This window comes from Xiphophorus couchianus, chromosome 16 (assembly GCF_001444195.1).
Source record: "Xiphophorus couchianus chromosome 16, X_couchianus-1.0, whole genome shotgun sequence".
In the NCBI taxonomy this organism is placed as follows: domain Eukaryota; kingdom Metazoa; phylum Chordata; class Actinopteri; order Cyprinodontiformes; family Poeciliidae; genus Xiphophorus; species Xiphophorus couchianus.
In genome coordinates this window covers 15902613-15927451 of record NC_040243.1, presented here as the reverse complement: position 1 = coordinate 15927451, position 24839 = coordinate 15902613, and the positions used below count along the sequence as shown (strand labels likewise).

The following is a 24839-nucleotide window of genomic DNA, read 5'->3' as shown; positions in this document are numbered from 1 at the left end:
ACAATTACACATGTTTAATTTGCCAATAGATGTGAAGAACTGTTTTAAAATAAACTAACAAGCTAGAGATGTATGACTTTTGATATGTTTTAACCTTTATTTATTTTCATATGACTTTTGTCACCATCTCAGTATCTAATGCAAATTTCACAAAACATTGTAAATTAAACCTGCTAACTTTAAGACATGACCTTACTCGAAGAAAAATACTTCTTTGAAAGGAACATTAAAAGACACAAGAATGCTGTAAAAAATTAAATATTCAAAGTTTTGTCAAATGGGAGCATTAGATGACGAAGTGATACGCCCGCTGACATCAGAAATACCCATCTTCATTGGAGTGAGTGTCACCTTGACGCAAACACGTCTGGGCTCGGTTTCTAGTCCCCGAGACTGAGAAAACCACTTATTATAGGATATAGTAGTTGGTTTTCCATGTTAAATTATAGACAGCGGTCGCCGTTTGTTGTTGGTTTTTAGTGAACAGTTGGTACTAATAATTAATACGCCAGCGTGTAGTGACGACTGGTTTCAGCTGCAGTCAGTGCACTTGCAGCAGAACATACCACTAAACAAAAAGAACACAAATTAATACATTTAATAACATCAACAACAGTGATTATGTGAGATTTACTTCAAAAATAATTCAAAATTAGAATATTTTACACACGTTTGACCATTAAATATAAATCAACGAGTGAGTATTTCACATTTGTTAGTCGGACACACCCGCCTCAGCTCAGTTGGATCCCTCCGCCATGGCTGGTCATGTGACTTTTTCCGTTTCGCCATTTTCCTCTTCTCCACTTGAGCCATCGCTGGTCGTCCTCGCTGTTTCGCGGAGTTTTAAGCTGCCCAGAGGTGACGGTGGGACAGGGGAACCCCCCGCCAAAGAAAGAGAGGATATTGTGCCGTCTAGCTTTGTCGTCCGAAGGGAAAAGTGACAATGTCTTCTGAGGAGAGCCCCGAGTACTCACCTTTCTTCGCCGTGATGGGAGCCTCTGCGGCCATGGTCTTCAGCGGTAACTAAACCAGCCTCTTCTTCTTCTTCTTCTCCTCAAATCGACACCTTTTTGTTTCAAGCTAGCAGAAAGGCTGAAATTAGAAACGACCGCTGCCTTCACACAAACCGTGTCGCTGGCTGCTGGTTTTTTGGTGGCGGTCGGGGCTCGCACACCTGTCGGGGATGATGCGAGGTAGAGGCGGGGTAAGGCTGCTGCTGCTGCATCGGACAGCCGGAGCAAGCTGCCTGCTTCTGCTCTGGTGGAGCCACTGACATTAAATTCAGGCTGTAATCGTGTCTGCTGCTGACTGGTGACGCACACAGTCAGTGAGGTGGCAGCTTCTCTTTCTCAGCACATGACATGTAACGAGCCATGATTGAATGAATTAAAACACAAACGGATGTAAGGTTAATGGTTAATCTTGTCGATCCTTTTCTTGGGTTTTGTTGTTGAAGGTGAGTCAGGAATGGAACATGGAGGCCTAAACATCACAGCGACAATTTAAAGGGATAATCCATTCATTCATTCATTCATTCATGCATTCATCTTGCACAGCCTTCTGTGCATGCGCAGTGAACTATTTCCACTTGAACACCAAGCTGATTGAGTTGAGAAAATGTGAAGGAATATAATCTAATTCATTGGGTTTGACTCCAGCTAATGTAACCACTTATTTCTTTCATCAATAATTAATGAAAACGTGAGGAATTAACAGTTACATTTAATACAAATCCATGAACACACGATAGTTTCAACTAGGCATAAACCTCTTTAATGTATCAACAGTCGACATTGGGAAATTATTTAAAAGCTAAAACTGTCAGTACTAATCCGAAGGTCATTATCAGGTCCCATAAGCTCATTTTACACACAAAGAATGTAGTAGCCTGCTAATGTCTTTTCCAACTTTTTTTTTTTTTTAACTAATACCACAGATTTTCTTTTGCAGCCACAAAAATCTGATTTTTTTTACTTGCCCAAATCTTATTATTGTTCTCAACACATAAAATTCAATAAACGTCCTGTACATTTGAGCCCAGCTGCAGTTGACTGAATTACACTATTTTTACCCATCAGACTGGTTTAGGAGCAGAGAGGATACTGTAGGCTGTTTTAATTAGCTTTATGCTGTTTGAACTTCACAGTGCTCCCTGCCTGCTTAATGTTGTTCTTGTAAAGGTTTGCAGTATCGATGCTACAGAGGAACAAACCATCAAGTTATTGTTTTGGCACACACTCGATTACAGCGCAGGAAAACGTCCGTTTTCCTGCTCACCATTAGCAGGCAGGCAGCTGGAGGGAGAGGGTGTATTTTTTTCTCTGCACTAGTGAGGACAAAATGTCTTCAAAAAGCCTTTCTTGTGCATTTGTAAATTTCAAAACAGGGCTACATTCAACCCCTGGTGCTCTTTGTTGGTTTAAATAGTCCTTTTTATGTCTGAGACAATGCTTTTGGAGGAGGATCAAAAAACACTATACTACTACTGTGGTAATTATGGAGGAAGGGGAAAACTTTGAGTGTTCATGAATTTAGTATGTTTAATAGACAAAAAACAAAAAGTGTTTTTCTTAAGTTGCAAAAACACATTTCAGTGGGATCCATCCAAAATCTCCCATTTGAGCTTTTAATCATTAGCTAAAGCTTCAAAAACTTGCAGTCAAATTGCCAGATCAGGGAGATTTACTGAATATTTATTCCATTTGGATATAACTCAGACATTTAAATGAGGAACTGTGTTGTGTAGGCTGAGTTTACATGTCGAATCAGTTCTGCTTCTTTTTCTTTTGGTGTATATATGTGACGTAAAACATTATCTAACAGACTAATTGGTTTGTTTAAAAAAATTGTCTCATCTTCAAGCAAATCAAACACAGTTTTGCTAAACCAAAAACAACATTAACTGTTGATTATGTTGCCACTGAATGAATGACATGGATCACCACCCATGTAATGGATATTTTTTACTTTTTTTTTTGGAAATACTTGAAATGAAACCCAAACTAGCAGCTGAAACTGCTTTTGTAGGAACCACACAGCCAGTGTGGTTCACCCTTTACATGACTGACGCACAAACAGCAGGAAAACATCTATTGTCACGCATGCAGGCTAAAGTCCTCCCACTTTGAGCGTTAAATAACTTATTTAAACATTAAACTATGTTGAATACAATTTATGTGTTTGGGAAATTAACCTGTCTATGATTCTACCAGTTATAAATATAATATTCTGCTCCAAATTTGTCCAAATGCCAAAACAAGCAACAGCACAGCTTTTATTCAGCCTTTATTGTGTTGCTGCAAGATTTGTGACACATGTGGATTATAAACCTGACGACGTTTAAAGCATTGTCACGATAAGGTCCTTAGAAAGTTATAAAAACTGTCATCCTCTACCTTAATATGAAGACTGCCTAAAGGGTTGGACCAGTTAGCATCATCATTTCTGAGATGACTGAAGTCCAAACTAAAGTTTTCACATGAACAGTTTGTAGATCCATTACCTTGATACTTTTCTTGCTGCACTTACAATAAATTAATAAGACGTTCTACTTGATGTTGCATCCCTCATAGAGGCTGTGCTGAGTTTTTTTTTTTTGTTTGTTTGCTTTTTTCTGTGAGAACCAGCTGGATTTATTTTTCTATAAATCAAAAATAAACCCAGGTGCCAGAAAGTGCAGTGAATATTGTGCATCACTTCACAAGTAAAGTTTGTTCACTGGCTGAAACTAAACATAAAAAAATTCAGATCTTGTCACACATCCTGCTTTTATTTAAAAAAATTGTTTTGGTTCACTTTATAAGAACCCATCCAGCCAAATGCAGTTCCGTTTGAGATCCATACTTTTCTTGAGTATTTATTTGGTTAGCAAATCATAATCATTGCAAACTGAACTTCCTGAATTATTCTGTAATAACAAAGTTGCATGCAGTGATGAGTAGTTTCTTGACCTGATCTGTGCTCTGCAGCCCTGAGCGGCGGGATTAGATGAATCTGTGATGTGAGCGGCACAGCGACAGATGTGCAGATGTGAGGAGTAGCGCTTTGATCTGCGATACTTCATGGCTGAAAATACATGTTTCTGTTCTGATTAAAGGGCCAGGCCTCAGAGGACACACCTTATACGGATTAATTGTTTTAGTTTTCATATGTACTCCGTTAAACGTCAGCATATTGGAGCAGCGTGATGAGACTTTATTAAAACACAGAGTGACAGCGGCTCAGAGGAAAACTGCTGGAAGAGCTCACATGCATGACATCAGTTGAAGCTTAGAGAGGATCCCTTTAAATATTTAATAATTCCTTGGAGAATTGACATTTAACCGGCTTGCATCGCTGCACTGTGGGATTTAGCCGCAACCGTTGACTGAAGTTTACCCAGATCGCTTTTGAAAATGAAGTGTCGTCTCATCTGCATGAAGGGAGTTTGGAGTCAAAAGGTGAGTTAATGGGGACTGCTTGGTGTGTCTCGTTCCAGCGTTAGGAGCAGCATATGGGACCGCGAAGAGCGGCACAGGAATCGCTGCCATGTCTGTGATGCGGCCAGAGCTCATCATGAAGTCCATCATCCCCGTTGTCATGGCGGGTATCATCGCCATCTACGGGCTGGTGGTCGCCGTGCTGATAGCCAACAACATCTCAGAGAGAGTCAGTCTCTACAAGTAAGGAAGACATCTGCTGTCCTCATGGTTCTGGCTTATAAATGATCAGCTCATTTACCAGCGTTAATGCCTTCCTGCTTCAGGATTGTAGCAAACTTAGTCCCCAGATAATCAGCAATCTATCCAGCTTCTGCTAGCAACGTTACCACCTTATCTCTGCTTTCTGAAACTTCTGGGACAGATTGTCCTTCTCTATGTTCTGTCCTTCCATGTCTGTTCTTTCTTTTGGCTTTTCTTCTACATCTCTTTTTACCCTTCCATCCTTGTTCTACCTCCATTTCTGTCCTTCTTTTCTATCTCCTACCTTTTTCCATCCTCCTGTTTTTCATTCTTCTCCTCCATTGTTTCCCTCATATCTTCAGTCCTTTCTTCTTTTTCCTTCACTTCCATTTGTCCTTCTATCCATTCACCCTTCTTTTCTCCCTTCCCTCTGTGTTTTTCTCCTCTTGTGTCCTCCCTAACCCCATTCCATCCTTCCCCTCCTGTCTTCTTTTCCGTTCCTTGTGTCCTGTCGTCTCCCCTTAGACCTGTCTAAGGGTTTAATTATTCCAGCTTTAATAATTAAAGCTGGAAAAAGATGCTGTTCATACGTCTTTCATCAGTTAACGCCGTGTCAAATAAATGTGAAGAGCTGAACCCAAACAAATTGAGTATAGGAAAGCGTAGATTGAAAAAGAGGAACACTTGAGGATGTTTAAAATTGTTTTTGTGCAAGTTGCCAGAAGGTATGGCTCTGTGGCAGAACAAAGATCTCTGTCTCCCATCACCAGAATGGCTGAAACAGCAAAGATTCAATGTGTTAGAGAGGCTGTTAGGAATAATCAGTCCTACTGGGAGTCGTGGGATTGGTGTGTTCTCAGCTTGGAGAACTGAGAACTGGTGAATGTTACAGAATAAAATAGACTAGGTATTTCGTTTCCCAAACAGACTGTATTCTTTATCAGAACCTAATATTAATTTACATCAGTTTAGATAAAAAAATCAAACCTACACATTCCTTCTAAGCAAGGTAGAAAAAAACCATCCAAGCAGGGAGTGATTCACTTGAGTCATACTACACTGAAGTGTACAAAGATTATCTGATTTAATGACAGTAGTCTAATACATACAAAATCAATTAAAACTTCTTTTTACAAATGAAACATTAATTTTTTTTTGTTCAGATCATGACGTGCGGTGAGGTTCATAGCTGGTGAGGAACTGACTTAATCATAATCAGATTTACAAAATAGACCTGCTGCATGTTATTGTTTATACAAGGAACGCTGGAGGGCAAAAAGACAATTTTTCTACATCCATAGAATAACTAGAATAATAGCAGAATAATTCCATTAACTCAGTCAAACTTGGACATGTAGATATTATTAATGTCGTGCTGTGCTCCACAGCAAAGGGAGAAACCGCTAAAGTACAACTCAAAACCACTTCTTTCTTGCTCTTTGTATCAGTGCAGCTACACGCAGACTCGTTGTCGTAGCAACTGACAACAACGCCACAAATAAAAAAATATTTCCCACACAAAGAGCAGAATATTCAGCCTGTTGCAGTCGTATGGTTTTAGGCTTAATGTTTATTTTGTGATTATTAATAAGTGATTGCTGTGGTAAGAGGAGAAAACTATAAATATATCGCTGCACTGTATGGCTAGCTCGCTGATACTGTCTCTTACTCTGCAGTTGTGGAGTCACAATATCTGGGATCATGAGCGCCCCCTGCCATGAGGCAAGAGAACTGCCTGCCTCACCTCGAATCTGTTCTCTGCCGTTTCTGATCGCTCCTCCGCACACGAAACACGTTACACACACAGCTGGTGACAAAAAACACTATATATTATATACATAAGCTAAATTATGGAAAATCAGTTCATACATTAAATGTTTTTTAGCCATTTTATTGGCGACGTACAGACAGGAGGAACATGCTCTCATAGAATGGCAGTTAGTGAGAGGTTGCGCAATCGAAGGTGAGGCTCATCTCGCTGCTGCCTCACCAGCTTCATTGCCCAGCATTTGAATGGGAAAATGCAAAAATCCAGCGATTTTTGAAGAAAAAAATCATCTGAAATGGTTAAGCTAAATGAAAAATAGGTACTTTATAGTACAAATCACAGGATGAAAATGGCAATCTAAATGATTTTATCATTATATATTATTTTTCCATGATGACAGGTGAGGCTCTGCCTCCCCTGTCCACACGTCACTGGTTCAGACCTAAGGGTTTAACTAAGCTGCTCAAACTAAGCGCAAAATAAACTTAAATCTGCAAGAGTTTCTGTTTACTTCAAAATATCTGTTTTGGAGGAGCGGTGTTGGTAAAAAGGAAATGCGCTGGGATTTGTTGCTGATTTACATCCTGTAGTTTTTCTAAAACTTGGACCTGCTAGTTTTGATCTCTAAATACTATTACTAACAGCATTCAAAATATTTCTTTCTGACCTTGCTGTGAGAGCAGTAGATATAGAACATATAGAACAGAGTTTTCTAAATATTTATGGAGATGACTGTTTTAAGCTGTCATCAGCATCTTATGTGAGTGTTTATCTTGGTTAACAGGTGTGAAATTAGATCACTTTGAGATTGTATCTACCCAAAGACTGAGTCTAAAGCTTTACCATGTACATTTGTTTTAGTATTTGTAATTATTCGTCTAATTAATAGAGATGCACCAATCATGTTTTTCCTGCCTGCTTTACTTTGGGGTCTGAGCTGCTAGTTCAGATTTGGGCAGATTTCATTTCTTTATAATTATTGTAGCACAAATAATCAATGAAAGTTGCATTTTTTAATCAAAATGAAGAAATTACAGGATTATTCACATTAATGCACATCCCCAACCCTTATCTTGTTTTTTTTTTATTATTATTATTATTATTAGAGAAAGTACATCAAAGTGCATGTTATTGGTTGTTGCACTTAGAGACTGAAAATGAAGCAAATCAGAATTTCTAGTACTCAAACAGCTAATGACTGATTAGCTTTGATGAAGGCAAAAATAGTTTCCTCGAGTTTATATCTCTGGCCAGATATAAACTCTGGCCACAGGTGTGTAAACTAAGACATTTTTCTTTTCCTGCATCCTCTGTTTAGGAGTTTCCTGCATCTCGGCGCCGGACTGAGCGTGGGCCTGAGCGGCCTGGCGGCCGGCTTCGCCATCGGTATCGTGGGCGACGCCGGCGTGAGGGGCACCGCTCAGCAGCCCCGGCTTTTCGTGGGGATGATCCTGATCCTGATTTTCGCCGAGGTGCTGGGGCTCTACGGCCTGATCGTGGCCCTCATCCTATCCACAAAATAAGTGTCTCTCTCCATCAAAACCACCATCTCATTCATTCCACATCGAAGCAGCGCGAACAAATAGGAGAGTTTCACCTTCTTCCATGACACCCCGCGGATCTGACAGGATGGGATGGTGGCAGAAACATGCTGGCTGTCGGTCTCGACAGCCTCGTCCTCTTTAGATGTGATCTACTCCATTTTGTTTTAAGCCATCCGGTTGTGTCAGGTCTTGTGCGTACAGAACGGGCATGAACATGTACTGTTTGTTGTGAGATGATGTGTGGACAGTCTGCCTGATTATATCGTCTAATCTTAAACTGTACAGTGATCCAGAGTCATCCCATCCTCAGTAAATGTAGTAACCAGTCTGTGCTGTGAGTGTGAGTATCAACGTTTACCCCCCCTCCACCCATTCTTCTTTTAATTTTTGTCTTTTGTTGGTGGGTTTTAATCATCATTATCTGTTGTTTTTTTTGTTTTTTTTATTGAGACTGCTGAAAAGTTGTGCACACTAGTATTTTATTTTTTTCATGTTCTTTTTCGGGGACCATCTTTGAATCTCAGATGATTTTTTTTTTGTCACTATTTATGGAAAGCTATGAAAGATTTTGAAGCCGTCTAAATGGAATACTGTTTATTGAAATACCCTATATACATAAAATATATAAATTATCTGTGTATAGTTAGATTTATTGCACTGTGGGTAATTGTTCTAAGTGCTTGGAATTCCTCTGGATATAGTGTGATTATTATTGGAGGACGTCCACATGTTCACATGAAGATGACTGTGTGTGTGTCTGTGTGAGAGATCTGAGTGCATAATGTGTGGTTTTATGTTTGATATGACATTTTCAGACACTAGTATTGTTTACCTGTAGTGCTGCTGTCTTGATTTTGTTTTTTTGGGGGGGTCTTTTGTTCAAAGTGAGAGCTCACTGTTCAGCCATGCCTGTCAGATTTCCAAATAAAACTCAACCTCCTCCATTCATTGTCAAAACGGCTTTTGTTGTGTTCATGAAAACTTTAATATGAACCTTGTCAATATGTGGACAATATCTTTGAAATCTGAACAAAAAGTGTATATTTATTTATCTCATGGCTGTAGCTGAATAACTAGTATTGATCTCTAATTTACATCTCTTGTTTTACAGCTGTGCAGTGTAAAAATGTCGTAGTGTTTAATTAAAATGCAAGACTGTACAAAATCATAGCTGTTGAGGATTTTGACCTCTTGCTGGATTTGTTTACTTGACCGCTACAGGGCTTTGGTCAGAAAGCACGCTGGTCATCAGATGTTTTAAAGGGCTTTACTGAAGAACTGTACAACGATGTGCATATATAGTGAAGCAGTTTCTGAAAATACAAAAATGATAAAAGTTCCAAATTACTATTGTAAAAATGTAAATAAAACTATTAACACAAGTAAGTAAAAAGACCTAAATATCAGCATTTATTCCCTCTGTCATAAGTGCTGTTTACATTTAAACAATGTAGCACTTGGACTCTAACTGGTCAAAGCTCAAGGCTAACGGTTAAATGCTAGTTTTAATACAAAATCAACCATATTAAGAATAAAAAAGACATTAATAAAACTAGAAATATACTAGCAGCTAAACAACGCTGTCATGACTGATAATTAACATCCAATTATTCACTTATCAGTCACATGATTAATATCACTACTCACATCATCAATGACCGCGACACCACTCTCAACAGTAAACAGAAACAGATCAGCTGACGAATGTCAAGAAGAAGAAAAACGGCACAAACCTCCTTCAAAATAAATGCATTGACATGAGACATTGAACAATTCACTGCTGAAATGTTATTTTGGAGGAGCTGCAGTCACCCCATCATTGTCAATATATAAATAAAAATCGATTTCAAATACATGGAAAAAGTTAGCTCTAGTTCACTTACGTATTATGGTCAGAACAATGATTTAAAAAGCTAAAAAAAAAAAAAACGTGTAGAACTATGAGAAATGAGGCAGGAGGATAATTCAAAGTTATCTTGCTTCCACACGGCCAAGAGGATGGTGAGAGGAGAAGACAAGTAGCTATTAATAACAATGAAATAAAATAATAAATCGTGGCAAAATATCGTGGGAACGACGTGGCCACAACTTCATAACTCCTGGAATTTCTTCTACTACTTCTACTGATTTCACCAATCAGTGAACAGAAGGAGAAGTCATGAACGATGACGTCGATTTTCTGCGCCGTTTTAGCATAGTTAAGGATGTTTTAGCAATGGCAGCGGAAGAGTTGAACGAAGACGTCCAGTCCGTGTTTGAAATGCTTCCAAACTTTAAATGAACATAAACAGCCAACTCGTTCAGCTCGGCACTTTTCTCTTCACAGCGGAGGATGGTTGTTGTTTACAGTGAAGGCAACTTCCGGTAAGCTTCATAGCCAAAGCTATTGGGTACAATTTTAGACTTTTAACGAAGTTTACACACCCAGAAAATAAAACGGAACATATATTTGCTGAGATTACTTGGTTTATTAGTGAGAAGAGCAAAGAAAACTTTACTTAGATGATGGTGAGGCCACACTTTCTTAGTTTATTTACAAACCTGAAATTACCAACAGGTTCAGACATTGTTTTTTAACTACAGCAAAAAGTTGACAAAAGTAAATAGTGGAGTAAAAACAGTTAAAAATAAACAACTCAGGGAAGTGTTAGGGTTTACATTCCACGCCGCTATGGTTTGAGATCTAAACCTGACCAAAGAGGAGAAAACAAGGAAAAAATTATATATATATAAAAAAAAAAACATCTTTGCATAAACGGAACTATACAAAAGGCTTAATGTTAAATACATTGGCATAGAAAGTCACATTTTTAAAAAGTTCTGAAACATAAATAATGTGCGTAAATGTTTTCAACGTAGAGGCTAAAGGAGCTAAAAACTACAGATGGATTTATAAATGCTGCCACAATACAAGGAGGTTAAGCCTTTAGCGGTGCTAATTACGTGTTTGTTTCAAGAAAGACAAAAACATAGTTTTGTTAGTAGAGGATAAAAAGAGGCAGAGTGCACTCATGATATTTCCACTTCTAGAATTAAAAATGATCTGGTTTTACCGAATAATATTCACTGCTTTTCACTTTGACAACAGAATAAAATGATCAGAAGCAATGAAGTGGGTAGATTGTTTCTGTAATGCACCGGGAACATTTAGATTAAGAACACCCACAAAAAAACAAAACATTGTTTTTTGGGTGTTTATTTTTTCAAATAACCAAGATGACCACCAAAATTTGGCCTTACTTGATGTCAGTGTTGCACTGTACATTACACATCCCAGCAGTTCACTAATTCCCACTAATATAAGAATGGCAACAACGGTGCTAGATTATACAGTATGGTCATATTTCTACAGATGACTGAAAATGTTGGGATGCTGACACAAATAGCATGAGGAAAAAGTCACAGTAAAGATGCACGGCTCCCTCCGCTCTGCTCTGTCAGTCCCGGAGGTTTTCCTCCCTGCCATGGTTTGCCGCTGCGAGCGCTTTTGAAGCGGAGCTAGGATCTGAGCTTTCCAGTCACGTCCAGCGGCATCTCTTCCTCTGGCAGGCCTCGGGGTCGGACACGCAGCCCTCCGAGTCACTCTCGGAGAACGATGGTTCGGCCGGCACGGTTGCGGGTAGTTGCGGGGACCGCTCTGGCCCTTCTGTGGTCTCCTCTGTGGCCCTGCTGTTCAGACTGAGCACCCAGCCCAGCTTGTTGTGGAGGACCTGGCGCAGGCCCGGCGGCAGAGGCAACACATCCAGCGTGTCCATGCAGTCTGGGAGCAGGCGGCGGAGGCGGGCGCAGCAGAGGTACAGCAGAGAGGTCGGCGTGGAGCAAGACCTGATGACTTTCATGCTGCTCTTGGCCGCGGTGGAGCACGCCATCGGATAAAACCTCTTATTGTGCAGCTCTGTGGCAGCAACACCTGAAGTGAAAAAACAGTAAATGACTGGATTTTATTTTGGGGTATGTAAGTAAAGAGTAAGGTGGGCGACAGGTGCAAATGAATTGCAAACAGTGAAATGTGCTCCAAATTCATGGATGGTGCCAACTCCAAAACACACAAACACAAATGCAACAGAAAAAAAAACTGCAGCAACAACAAGCAAAATGCTGCAATCATAGAAAATAGACTAAAAAGAGAAAATGCTAAAAATGGCCAAAACAAACACAAGTGCTCCAGGCCACTAGGGGGAGTCTGGAGTAGGTAATATTACCTAAATGATTTTCCTGATGTTGTAAAAGTCGGCGTGTTTCAAAAAGACATGAAGTATAACTCAAATTTTTCTGCCTTCCTTTTTCCGTCTGTCTTCTGGACATCAGGTTTTTATCATATAGCTCTAAATATTTCTATGGTTTACTGACAGTCTGGTCCCGTATGACTTGTTGGCTGACACCCCCTAGTGTTGTGGAGAACTTCCATTTTGTTGAGCGAGTTTGCAACATTTCATACTTGTTGTTTCTACTAATTGCAGCATGTTCCCCCTTACTCTATTTCCCGTGGTTGCAACATATTTTATTTGCCGTATTTTTTTGTTGTGCGTTTCCACCTGTTGGTCACTATAGGAGAGGTTGAGGAAAAGGTTTTTTTTTTTTTTTAAAAAACCCTGTAACAGATCTTCTTCAGCATCGGAATTAAGCATTACTTTGTGTTGGTCTATTATATAACATTCTAATAAAATACATTTAGGTTTGTTGTAATGTGGTAAAACGTGGAATAGTTCTATTAACATGAACTTTACTGACCTATGCACTTCCGATTCTTGAAGAAAGTGAGAGTGCCGTGCCACGTGTCCAGATGAACTCCAATGATGGATCCTTGTCCAAAACGGGAGGAGAACTTCAATTTGTCTCCTTTATGGTGCAGCAATCCTGGAAAACACGATCCATCACACTTTCCTTTAAATGTTTCAAGCAGACATATGTTCCCTGATAACACTATTGAGCTTACCGGTGTAGGAGAGCCCCCAGCTGTCTGCATCTTTCCCCAACAAACTGCAGAACGTGTGCCTGTACTTGTCCAGATTGACATCAGATGTTCCAATGCCAACCATCTGTCCAGAAATAACAATTTCAGCACAAATCAGCTTTTATTCAGCATTCTGTTTTTATTTTCTCTCGTGGTTATCGACAAATCCTGGAGGCTTACCATGTCTGTTCCATACACCGGAGATGTCATCTTGATTTCCCAGAAGTGCTGCCCGTCCGCCAGCTCCCTGGAGCCGCGGACGGCCGCCGTGCCGCAGCTGTAGTCTGAGTGGAAGCTCACTTTGCGATTGTCGCAGGTCAGCAATGTTGCAGTCGAACGGCTGCTTGCATCCCAAACCCAGTCGAAATCTACGACATCAGAGGTCATGTTGACAGCAAATCAAATATTGTTGACTGGACTTTTGCTAAATATCAAATTTGCAAACATACATGTCTTTCCGACTCAAATGTCTAGGTTTCTGCAGCTTCTAGAATGTTCTATACATTTAGCAAAGCCATTTCAAGACTTAAAACTACTGTTGCTCTCCTTTTAATAACACAGCTTGACTGAGATTGTTGTTAAAACTGTGCAGCTGCTTTGCACCTTGGTCATCCTCTCCACAGCGGCAGTCTTTGACTTGGTGAAATCCTCGTAGGCGAGGATTGTAGCTGGTTTCTGCCTGGGAGTCGCAGGCACAGTAAGACTCTCCTGTAACAGGGACAGCACTGGGGACCGGAGGAACCATCACAGCTGAGTAGTCCGCCTCCGAGTCAGAATCACTGTACTTTACAGCGAGATTGTAAAGAACAACTCTTAATGTTCAATACATCAGGGGAATCAAAACACAAATCTGCAGTTTTTAATGAACAGACATTTCCCTTGTCTGCATCACATGAACCAGAACGATTTCCGGTTTTGAATGGTTTACCTCCAGCCGGTCGTAGCGCCACTGTTCAGCTTCAGAGGCCAACACGAGGGCCCGGGCGTCGGCGTCCCTTCGTATCCCACCCCAAACGTAACGCCAAGCCCGGCTGTTCCTGCTTCGTCTTGACATGGTAGCGGAGTCGAACAAGTAGAAGAGCTTTGCCACTCGATCACGGTTTAGTCCAGATGTTTAAGGAGCAGCATTAGTCCAGCGGCTGAAGGAAAACAAACCAACATGCGTCATATAAACTTCTTCCTCCCAAATGTTTACACCAACATGTCCGACTATTTGAGGGATGTATTGGCATTGAGTGCAGCTTACACTAAAGACACACAAATTAACTGATTACTTTACAACGTCGTTTTTAAGGACTAGCCTAGGCCGAGAGAGTCACATGACACTGTCAGCGACCAGTACAGTCTCTGTTTTTGCTTTTCATTCACTGTGCATGTAAAGGTAGAGGGTGAAAAAAACTCTTAGGGAACAACAAGAGTCCTTAGATCACAAACCCAGATTTCTTAGATCAACATCTAAGCAAATTCCAAAAATGTGACAAAATATTTATTTTTTGCAATTACTACTAATCAAGTGATAGCTTATATTTCAGAAATAGAAGCTGAAATTCAAAGTTGATAAGTTGCACAACCGTGCAGCATACCCTTCACTATCCTATTGTTTCCTAATTATATAAACTTATTTTAAAGCATTTTTCCATAATTAAGTGTCAAACTTGCAACACTGTAATAAACGTGTAATAAAATATGTTTACAAACATAATGAATGCAAAATTTTATATAAATGGATTTAATGGGAATAAAAATGATCAAAAGCCTTTAAATGTGCTAATGATTATACATTAACTACTATTTAAATGAAAATTCTTCCAGTAAAAATTTGCAGCCATTATATTTGAAAGCAATATATAATTACTTTAGTGTTTAATTAGTAGGTTAATGTGTTGTAGTGCAGTGAAATATGATTTAGTTCCTACTACTACTTGTCAACAGACCCTAACATTTGTTTGGTTAACCTGCAAAGTGCGTCAGTTTCAGACTAATTACGTTGATGTTGTTTTGGTTCTTTTACTAACTTTATATTTCATATATTTATCAAATAAGATATGTATTTAAACTAATTACGGATATATTAAGGTAGTAGTTTACAGTGTTGTATAGTAACGAAGTAAAAATACTTCACTACTTTACTTAAGTATATTTTGGAGTACTTCATACTTTCCTGGAGTATGAAAATTTTTGATGACTTTCACTTTTACTTCACTATATTTCCGAACTTAATTGCGTACTTTTACTCCGATACATTTTCAATGTGTGGTTTAGTTACTCGTTACAAAAAAGCGAGAGAGAGAAACAAAGTGTTTTGATCCACCTACTGATTAGCAAGTAGCAAGCAGGCTACCGAACAAAGTCCGTAGCCTACTTGCCTGGGCTTGTTCATCACCACCAATAGGATACACCTTCTTCTTCTTCTTTTCTATTATGGCGGATCACAAGCAACTTTAAGGTGCATACCGCCACCTACTGTACATGAGTGTGTAGAAGCATTACTTCACATCTATTAAATTCTATTTTTTAATTTTGTATTCTTAAGATAAATAAACAATGCTTTCCTTAATTTGTGAATATCTGTTATGTTTCCTTCATTTCCTAATATACTTTTAAGATTCCATTCATGCCCTATATTTCTAACTATTCTCTTTAATTCTTCCCTTTCGAGTTCATTTGACTTACATTTCATCAATATGTGTTCTACATTTTCTTTCTCTCCACATCTCTCACATTTATCATTATTTTTCCTCCCTATTTTATAAAGCATGTCATTTAAGTAGGTATGACCTACTCTTAATCTACTAATTATTATTTCTTCTCTTCTGTTTCTTTCATTAATGCTTCGAATTTGAACTGACTTTTGTACTTCATGTAATCTTCCTTTATCTTCATTCCACATTTTTTGCCATTTCTTGATTTCTTTACTTTTAATTAGGATACACCTGTTTCGCTTCTCCCATTAAACACAAAGCAAGTCTCGCAATCAGTAGCAGTCACATGGAAATTCTATCTTACAAAAACTCCCCATCCAACTTGAAGAAACACATCGAGGTAACGTCTTATGAAATGGTTATAATCCTCCTGTTTCAGTAACTATAGCTTGATCACTAGACACTACTGTATTGTGAAACGTTGACCATAAATGAACTTTGTTTGGCATTGTTTCAGTTCCACACGTGGTGTATTTAGCTTAGGCCTAATGTTGACTGTAGCAGGCTACCTAGACTCCTCTGTTCAAGGGGGACAGAAGCCATAGCGATAGCAATTTAGACTAAATTTAACGAATATAGGAAAGGCATGCAAATTCAAAACCAGGTTTACAGATGCCAATAAGCTGCATTTCCCTCCCAATTCTTTTTTTCTTTTGCATAATGACCAGTTGTGTGCACCACCTACTGACTGTAGCATTGACTGATTCACTGATTTGTGAGGTAGAGTAATCGTAACAGCTCTTTTTCTTCATGTTGGCCGCATTTTCTGTACTATTTATTTTTCTCATTTTTATCACTGACCTTACTTGAAGGGAAAACTTAAGGCTTACAAAAACTTTGTATTTTCTGTCCTGGAGGGTATACTAAGAAGCTGGCTCAGTTGTAAAGCAGGTTAAGTTAACCTTGTGCTATAGGTAAAGCACCTAATTTTCTTAACTAAATGATGCCTGCAGGTATATCTATTAGCAGGTTTAATTTTGCCTGCACTTGGTTGTGTACATTATTTTAAGTGTATTTGACAAGTTTACCAAAATATAAAAAATGTCATTCAAACTGCATTTGCCTTGTTTTACTTTTTACTTGTACTTTTCATTACATTACTTGAGTACATCCATTTTTACAGCAATTTCCATACTTAAGTACAAGAAGTTTCAGATACTTTAAGACTTTAACTCAAGTAACATTTCAGTCAGTGACTTGGACTTTTACCAAAGTCATATTTTGGAGAGGTACTTATACTTTTACTTGACTCTGAGATTTCAGTACTTTATACAACACTGGTAGTTTATTTATAGTAAGATTTTTTTTTAGAAATTCAATCGAGGCACTTTTGGACCTTCATATTCAAGCAGGCAACTGTAAGACGTAAATAAAAGGCCCCGAGATCAAAAAACGCACTTAATTAAAAAAAAAATCCAACTAATTTCTACAAACACAAAAACCTCTATTTTATTAAACCTCTTCACAATGAAACTAATATGAGCACACATCATATTCTTAGACAGCACGACCATAAAATAACAAAACAAACCCAGAGTAATTAAGAAGAAATATTTATGTTTCTATTCTTGTTTTCAATGAAATGTATTTTATGTCGCATTGCGTTGTGCATCACATTTGTTTTCATGAAGATCTTTTCCTTTATTCGTTGCATTTCCAGCCAAATACCTAATTTATTGTTGTTTCTCATTCTTACATTACAATCGGGTGTTTCGGCATACAAAATAGCCTGGATATTACCAAAATATCGAATCCTGTGTAAAGCAACAGAAATAAGCCTCATGGCATTCACACAGCAAAAGCATACATTATTTAACACAAATAAAAAAAAGAAAACCCACAATAACATTTACTGTTTTCTTTGCCAGCTTCATCAGCTTCTTAGCCTTTAGCTAACAGAGCAGCTAATGCAAGCCAACTGCTCGGATTGAGCTTCGACTTAAAAATGTAATAAATAAAGTCGTGACTTCGAATTATTTGTTCGCTACCATTTATGTGTGTATAAATCACTACATTGTTGTTTTGTCGCGACTTATTGCGCAGCCAGAACGAAGAACATTGCTACTGATGCGTAAAAAAAGAGCTAGCATTGCGCGGCTAGCAGCTGTTAGCACACATCCACCCAGGATGGATAAAACGTAGAGTGGTTACCTGTTAAACTGGCCTCTAGTGACACATAAACCCGACTAATCCACGGGGGTGGTGTTCCTTTGATTCCGGGTATTACTAGACAGTTAATACGCAAGAAGCGGAGAGGTGACTCGCCTCGTTTCGTTTTTCCATGACCTACTTTCTGCCAGTGTGACCGTGTAAACAAATCCAGGAGGAGCTAATTCACAGGGAGGTTTGAACCTGCACACCAGCTAACGTGTGTAATTACAGTCACTTGTAGCTTTGTTTGATAGGTAGAACATCCGAATTCAAAGTACATTGAATTAATAGCAAAAATCAAACAAAATAGCATTGCTTATTAATTAAATTGCTCCCATGTTTGCATTTTATGAAGCGTACAGCTAAAAACATTTGCTAACTAATTTGGCCGCTCTGTAAAATATAAATGGAATCTGTCTGGCAACAAGAATGCAACTTAAAGATTAAAAAAGAAAATGAATTCAGAACACACGAGGGAAAAAAATTGACCTCAGTCTGAAATTGTTTGCAAAAACAGTCTTAAGGCCAAGTGAACCAAATTAAAAGCCATTTTCTAAATATAGGAAACCAAACCTTATCAGTAGTCAAACTGTCAACATTTTGGCCATAGTGACTCATCCAGGAGGCCACAAAGCAAAATCTAATACCGTTAATCAGAGAGTTTCAAATAAATTGCAAAAATATCAGCATTCAAATGTAGCAGTGTGGGTCTGCTTCAGGAATTAACCGGGGAAAAAACGTTTCCGACCTTAAGGCAAGGTGGCTTTATTTAGGCAAGGCAAGGCAAGGCAAGTTTATTTATATAGCACTTTAAAACAGTACCACTGACCAAAGTGCTGTACAATCACAAAATTAAACAAATAAAAACAAAATTAAAACACATCAAAACCAACAATGCAGTGACGTAAAACACTCTATATAATACATAAACATACCCAGATAAATACAGAAAAGCAGCATCTCAAACCGAATCAAAGGCCAACCGAAAAAGGTAAGTCTTAAGAGCAGATTTAAAAATTGCTAAAGAGGGGGCCTGTTTTACCAACATAGGTAAAGAATTCCAAAGTTTGGGAGCTGCAACAGCAAACGCCCTGTCTCCTCTCTGCCTCCTGGAAGTCCTCGGCACCTCCAGGTTCATTTGGCTCGCTGATCTAAGAGCTCGAGGAGGACAGTGTATATGTAGCAGCTCAGAGAGATAGGAGGGAGCAAGGCCATTTAAAGATTTAAAAACAAATAAAAGAATCTTAAAATGCACTCTGAAATGTACCGGCAGCCAGTGCAGAGAATATAAAATCGGGGTAACATGTTCTCTCTTCCGCGATCCAGTTAAGAGCCGAGCAGCCGCATTCTGGACCAGCTGAAGACGGGACAAAGAAAGACTGGCTGACACCCACATATAAGGAGTTACAGTAATCCAGTCGTGTTGTAATAAAAGCATGGATTAATATTTCAAAATAATCCACTGGTACCATATTCCTAATCTTAGCAAGCCGCCTCAAATGGAAAAAGCTCGTTTTCACAACGGCACTGATTTGTTTATCCAACTTAAAATTTGCGTCCATTACAAAGCCCAAATTTGTAACAAATGGCTTTACGTAATGTGATAGCGGACCCAAATCCACAGGAGTGGACTTGCAGGTAGTACCAGGGTCAAAAATAATAGCTTCCGTCTTTCTTTCATTAAAATTCAAAAAATTCAGAGCCATCCAAGTTTTTAAGTCATCGAGGCACTCCATTAAAATTGGTACTGTATTGACTCCCTTACGATTGAGGGGCACATAAATTTGTGTATCATCCGCATAGCAATGAAAAGCAATATTATGTTTCCTAAATATTGACCCAAGGGGAAGCAAATATAAAGAAAACAAAAGAGGTCCAATTATTTAGCACCATTCATACACAAGGCAGTAAAGTTTAAACGTCGAAAGAAAGAAGAAATAAAATATCCAGCCTAAGCAAAAAGCATGGCATAAAAGAAGAAGAAAAAAAAGCTGAAATACACGTATTAAAGGCAAAAAGGACAAACATGTTTTAAACATTTTTATTGACCAGACTGTTTGATCAAAAACAGCAGCAAACAAATATATTTTCAGTCCTGAGGGGTCAGACCTCGCATATGCTATTTTACGCCACCAGCGCTTTTTCGACTTTTATTTTTCTTTCCCCCCCCCGAATTTCATTTCTCTTGTTTTTGTCTGATTGGGCACCATATCACCTCTTTGTCATTCGCCTGCAGTTCCATTGAAAAACTAAAATTGTAGTGTTTATAGACGATTATCAACCCCTTTTCTATTTTATTTGTGGCGTTTAAAATTTGTCAAAGGAACTGAAAATGAATGCCTTCGTGCAGAAATGAATGTCGGCATGTGGCATTATACCAGGTTGTTCTAACAATGAGAACGTTTCTTAAATTGAAATGGGTTTTAGCCAACACTGTTATTTTGGATTGAAGGGATTCAGCGAATGTTCTGTTTCTTTTTTCCATGATCTATCCTGGAAATGCATGAAATATATTTTTCTAATTATAATTTAAGATAATAAAGTCCACTTAACTTAGCTTACTCTTTTGGCTAAAAGAAGAAAAAAACATTTATTGTGATAAATCCGCAAGACTTCTCAAATAAAAAGCTTTCCTTTTGAGTAAATTAGAGTACTGATGTTATCCGTTGTCTACTTTATTTAAAAGTATAATCTATGCAACCAAATTTGCACATAAAAGGTAATAAGACTTAGTATTTGTATGGGTATTAGTAGTGTCTGGAACCAGAATTTCTCTGCTGCGGAACCAAATTGCAATCGCAGTTCTTTCAGGGACTATTTATGAACGGACCATGTTATGCGGAAAATGTGTGCTTTGCTCACTGAGGTCAACCATGAGTTAATTTCTTTGGTCATTTTCAGGCATTGAAACTAATATATTTTGCCATTAGGAGATAATCTGACTTTTCACACCAGGTGGTTACCGTTTACTTACTCTTATCAGTAATTGTAAAGTTTTTGTAGCACCAAGATCTGCTACGCTTACACAATTTCCGCCCCAACCAGGTCGATGTAACGGTCATTTTCGTCCTCAGGGTACACTGTGACCGGGTGTTTGTCCACTTGCAATCATGGCGAAAAAGAAGCGGCTCCGTCTCATCGCAGAAATGGCTCGGAAGATCCGGGCGTACCGGGAGCTGAAGTCTCGGCCGAAGGAGTCGCAGAAGTACGCCCTGGACTATGAGAGTATGAGGCGGCCTCTCACTGGGAAGATGCTGCCCGTGTTGGCCTGGCAGGACGTCCGCAGGGAGAGCCGCCTCTTCTCCCTGCTGGCCGGGATGAGGCTGTTCGGTGTCGGCCGCATGTTCACCCGTAAGTCCTGGTTGGAGGATCACCCAGAGCCCAGCTACTGGCAGATTACCAAGGTCAAGGTGGACTACACAGCTGAGGTGAGCTGGAGGAGAGCACTGTACACACTCCACCAGTGAAGCTGTCTTGCTTTTATTTGTTTATACATGATTAATTTCGGCTGATCAGGCTTTAATCTCCTACCACCACAAACGTAAATGCTGAGTATTCTAATCTGTTTTGGGAATTTAACAGAAACCTCGTGCTTTTTATTAGTTGAAGCTAAAATTGAGCTTTTCTGTAACAAACGCATACAATGTACAATGTAAATAAATGGTTAATATGCAATAGGCATTCTATTTACATGTGAAGACTCAAAGCAGGAAATATGCATATGAATAAAATACTTGTGCAGCTTTTAGCCAGCCCTTTTCATCTTTGATTCAGAACAAACAGTACATATGTTGTGAGGCATTGCAGAGCACTTTTTATTGTCCGAAAACTTCATCCCAATTGATTTTAATAGCCACCTGAGATTCTTCTTCATTAATAAAAATAGTATGTTCTAGTCCTGGGTGTATAGCAGATTAATTAATGGCTCACCATTATGGAACAATGCTAAAAACACTTCCATAAAAGTGATAAAATGTGTCTCAGCTAAGACCAGCCTCTGCTGAATATTCCAATCCTTTGCATCAGTGCTGTTGAGTGTTGAGTTTGCAGATCAATATATCAACAAATGAAACATAAACATGTTTGTTTTGGGAGAAAACACAAACTTATAAAGCATCTGTTCTCTTTACTTTTATAGAACATGGATCATGGCAAAGCATGGGGAATCTTCACATATAAAGGTAATCTTAGGCTCTGTTGAGTTTTTTCTTGTTTATAAGGAGCCTGGATGCCGTATGAATATTTACAGCTACACATAAAAAGGTGGCTTTGTACTATTTAACACTGAAAAAAATGAAAAACACTGAAAAATGTTTACATTTGGCTTTAAAAATGACTGCATCAGTTACTGTGCCCTGCAAAGGTTTTCATACCTCTTGTTACATTAGAACCACAAACTGCGTTTGATACAAAATCTTTTTATATCAAGACTTTGTTTCCTTTTTTTGTATCGAGATTTTGTTTCCTACTGTTCTTCAACAAACATCTGAGACCTTCACATTCTTTACACTAAAATAAAACACATGCCAGTCAGACACTGTCATGTTTGCAGAAAAGTCATTGCACTGGGTTGTATTTAGGGGTATCAACATATTTTCTTTTAGAAAATATATGTTAAGATGTCTTTGTAAAACATCTTTAAAACCTAGGATGTAGTGTTGTTGCAACATGAGAGAAAAAAAATAGTTTGTGGCTGTAAAGTGACAAAATTAATAAAAAATAATTAAAATTAGTAGAAATTATTCAAATGCCTTTTTGTTGCGATAAAGATGCACCAAGTACATATTAAAGATCATAACTACTCTACAAAAACATTTACTTGTTAGGCAAACAGGAGAAAGAGGTGAAGGAAGTGGAGAAGGTGATGTACCACGACTGGCGCCTGATTCCTAAAGACATGGAGCAGCAGTTCAAGGACTTCCAGCCCCTCCCGGAGCCTCCGGTGCACTACGTCCCCTACCCCCCCCTGCTCCGTGCCATGATGCTGGCACAGCGTGGGAGAGCTGCAGGCAGGGAGGTGACAGAGGAGCCGGCCTTGCCCTTACAGAGGAATGTGGTGTTCAACAAAGACTATTTCCGCAGACAGGAAGAAGAGAATCACAGGAAAGAGGGGACAGCGGTGTGAACCAGAACAGTCTTTTCAAGGATTTGGTTTCTTTATAATCTCATAGAGAACCGTGTATGCTTGTATGTGCTAAATATTAAAAGCGGGATCAAACCGGCTCCTTCAGTGATTTGTTTTTTTCATTAAATTCATTTGCTGTTGTTTGTACTGTTCCCCATGCAGCAAGAAGGTTCCAGGTTTGAATCCTGTGCAAAACGTATGAAGACTGTCGCTGTCAGCTGCAGTACATTGCACAAAAGTAACTTTTAAAAACATTGTCCAGCTGTGTGCAGCTCAGATAAAAGCAGTTCTGATACAGTACAGTTTGACCAGGACATTATTTAAATTTAATAACTACACCATTCAATTCTGCTGTTAATAAAGCAAATGTACAAGATCCAATAAGTTTTAAACTGTAAGTATAAATAAAAACTACAGCCATCTTACTTGATCAATAAAAATAGACAATATACAGGATGAATTCAAAATGTTGCTGATAAATATTAAAAATATTTTTTTACATGTCTTTTTGACTCATGTTTTGAGAAACATTTGAGGGATTATTACAACAAGACATTTTCTGTTAAGTGCTGTGGATATATAGTGCCAATGCGCCCTGGGCTCTGTAAAAATGCAAAAAAAAAATAGAACTGCAGTGGCATCTGAAGTTCTTTTCCGTAGGGATTTATGTACAGTCTATGAACTATAAAAATACACACAAACACTGGTTTTTAAAAAAAACCATAAAGATGGAGTTACAGTACACTTATTCTAATCTAATGCAAGATCTGTTCTGTACATGCACCTTCACATGTTTTAACTCAGAAGCTTCTACATTCAGCCAATAGTGGAGGCAGCAAAGGGAAGTTTTAAGTTCAAGTAATTAGTTTTATATTGAAGATGCTTAATATTTATGAATAATTATCATGACTTGTATGTTTTGATTGAGAGGCGCGATTGAATTTTTTAATCAACTAATAAATTAGGAGCCTCTATTATTGTAGTTTGGCAAGCTAGGGATCTAAAGAAAACTAGAAATGGTTCTAATTTGTAGAAGAAAGCTCAAAATGACGGATTTTTGCATTGCAGAGCCTAGTGTACCAATTAAATATTTATGGGTTTGCCATACAGGCTCGCGCTTTGGCGCGTTCCTTGGCAACGTGACGTAGCTCTCCTCTCCACCCTCCTTCATTCTCCCAGACTAGTGATGGGATTTTCGGCTCCTTTTCGAGATGCGGCTCTAATGGCTCTTCTTACTGTGGAGAGCCGGCTCTTTCGGCTCCCCATATATATTTTTGACATTATTAATTAATTAATAGCTTAAACCTAATTTTATAATATTTTGTTTCATTATTGACATTGTTAAGCACTTATGATGAGTAAAAATGCTGCATAACAATGCTATAGCAATACCGATGCGTGTGATGTCCGCATGTGCAGGTTGTTTGTCGAGCCTGCACGATAGGAAATGCTGACTTTGCACAGTCTGCACTCTGCCCTGGAGCTTGATGTAGCATTAAAATGAGTCCAAATCTTGCTCCGTTTTCTGTCACTCATTTATTTTCACCTATTCAGTTCTCACACTGACTCCCCTTCTTTCTGTGCTTCTTGACCGCTGAGTGAGTGTCTGTACATAAACACCTGCCGACGAAGGCTATACAGCTTGGCCAATTGCCTGCCGTTTCCACAAAAAAAGTGGAGATAAACCTTTTTTTCAGCGTTTTCCCGCCACATTATTAGTTGAAACTATGTGTGATTGGTCAGATGTGTGGAGCACACGCTTGACATGAGGGCAGTGGACCGACCGAGGGAAAAAAACCTCTCAGCTCTAGCACTGGCAGAAGAGCAAAACGCGCAAGGAGAGGGAGACGGGGGGGAGACACAGCGAGGCACCGCAGGGCAAAAAAAAACAAAAACTTTGTGGGGAAAAACTATCGGCTCTGGCACTTGCA

At 38.8% G+C, this 24839-nt stretch overlaps 3 protein-coding genes and 1 long non-coding RNA gene across 4 annotated transcripts; 2 read left to right on the top strand and 2 right to left on the bottom strand.

The window, feature by feature from the left end:
* Positions 1 to 768: 768 nt before the first annotated feature.
* On the top strand, positions 769 to 9144 carry atp6v0ca (ATPase H+ transporting V0 subunit ca). The gene is made up of 3 exons (XM_028041484.1): positions 769 to 1022; positions 4481 to 4664; positions 7751 to 9144. The coding sequence occupies exons 1-3, from the start codon at positions 947 to 949 to the stop codon at positions 7953 to 7955; spliced, it is 465 nt and encodes a 154-aa protein (XP_027897285.1). The 5' UTR covers positions 769 to 946; the 3' UTR covers positions 7956 to 9144.
* LOC114159521 (uncharacterized) lies at positions 792 to 4474 on the bottom strand. The gene is made up of 2 exons (XR_003598601.1): positions 1178 to 4474; positions 792 to 1069 (listed from the first exon to the last, which is right to left on the bottom strand). It is a non-coding gene; the product is annotated as an uncharacterized LOC114159521 (long non-coding RNA).
* A 1280-nt stretch (positions 9145 to 10424) lies between the features above and the next one.
* On the bottom strand, positions 10425 to 17968 carry spsb3a (splA/ryanodine receptor domain and SOCS box containing 3a). Its single transcript, XM_028041483.1, has 7 exons — positions 17784 to 17968; positions 13859 to 14069; positions 13534 to 13714; positions 13111 to 13298; positions 12913 to 13015; positions 12708 to 12833; positions 10425 to 11886 (listed from the first exon to the last, which is right to left on the bottom strand). Exons 2-7 carry the CDS (start codon positions 13982 to 13984, stop codon positions 11495 to 11497), a joined length of 1116 nt encoding a protein of 371 aa, XP_027897284.1. The 5' UTR covers positions 13985 to 14069; positions 17784 to 17968; the 3' UTR covers positions 10425 to 11494.
* A 2615-nt stretch (positions 17969 to 20583) lies between these two features.
* On the top strand, positions 20584 to 23006 carry mrps34 (mitochondrial ribosomal protein S34). Its single transcript, XM_028041966.1, has 4 exons — positions 20584 to 20738; positions 20858 to 21211; positions 21922 to 21964; positions 22610 to 23006. Exons 2-4 carry the CDS (start codon positions 20894 to 20896, stop codon positions 22906 to 22908), a joined length of 660 nt encoding a protein of 219 aa, XP_027897767.1. The 5' UTR covers positions 20584 to 20738; positions 20858 to 20893; the 3' UTR covers positions 22909 to 23006.
* The last annotated feature ends 1833 nt before the right edge of the window (positions 23007 to 24839 follow it).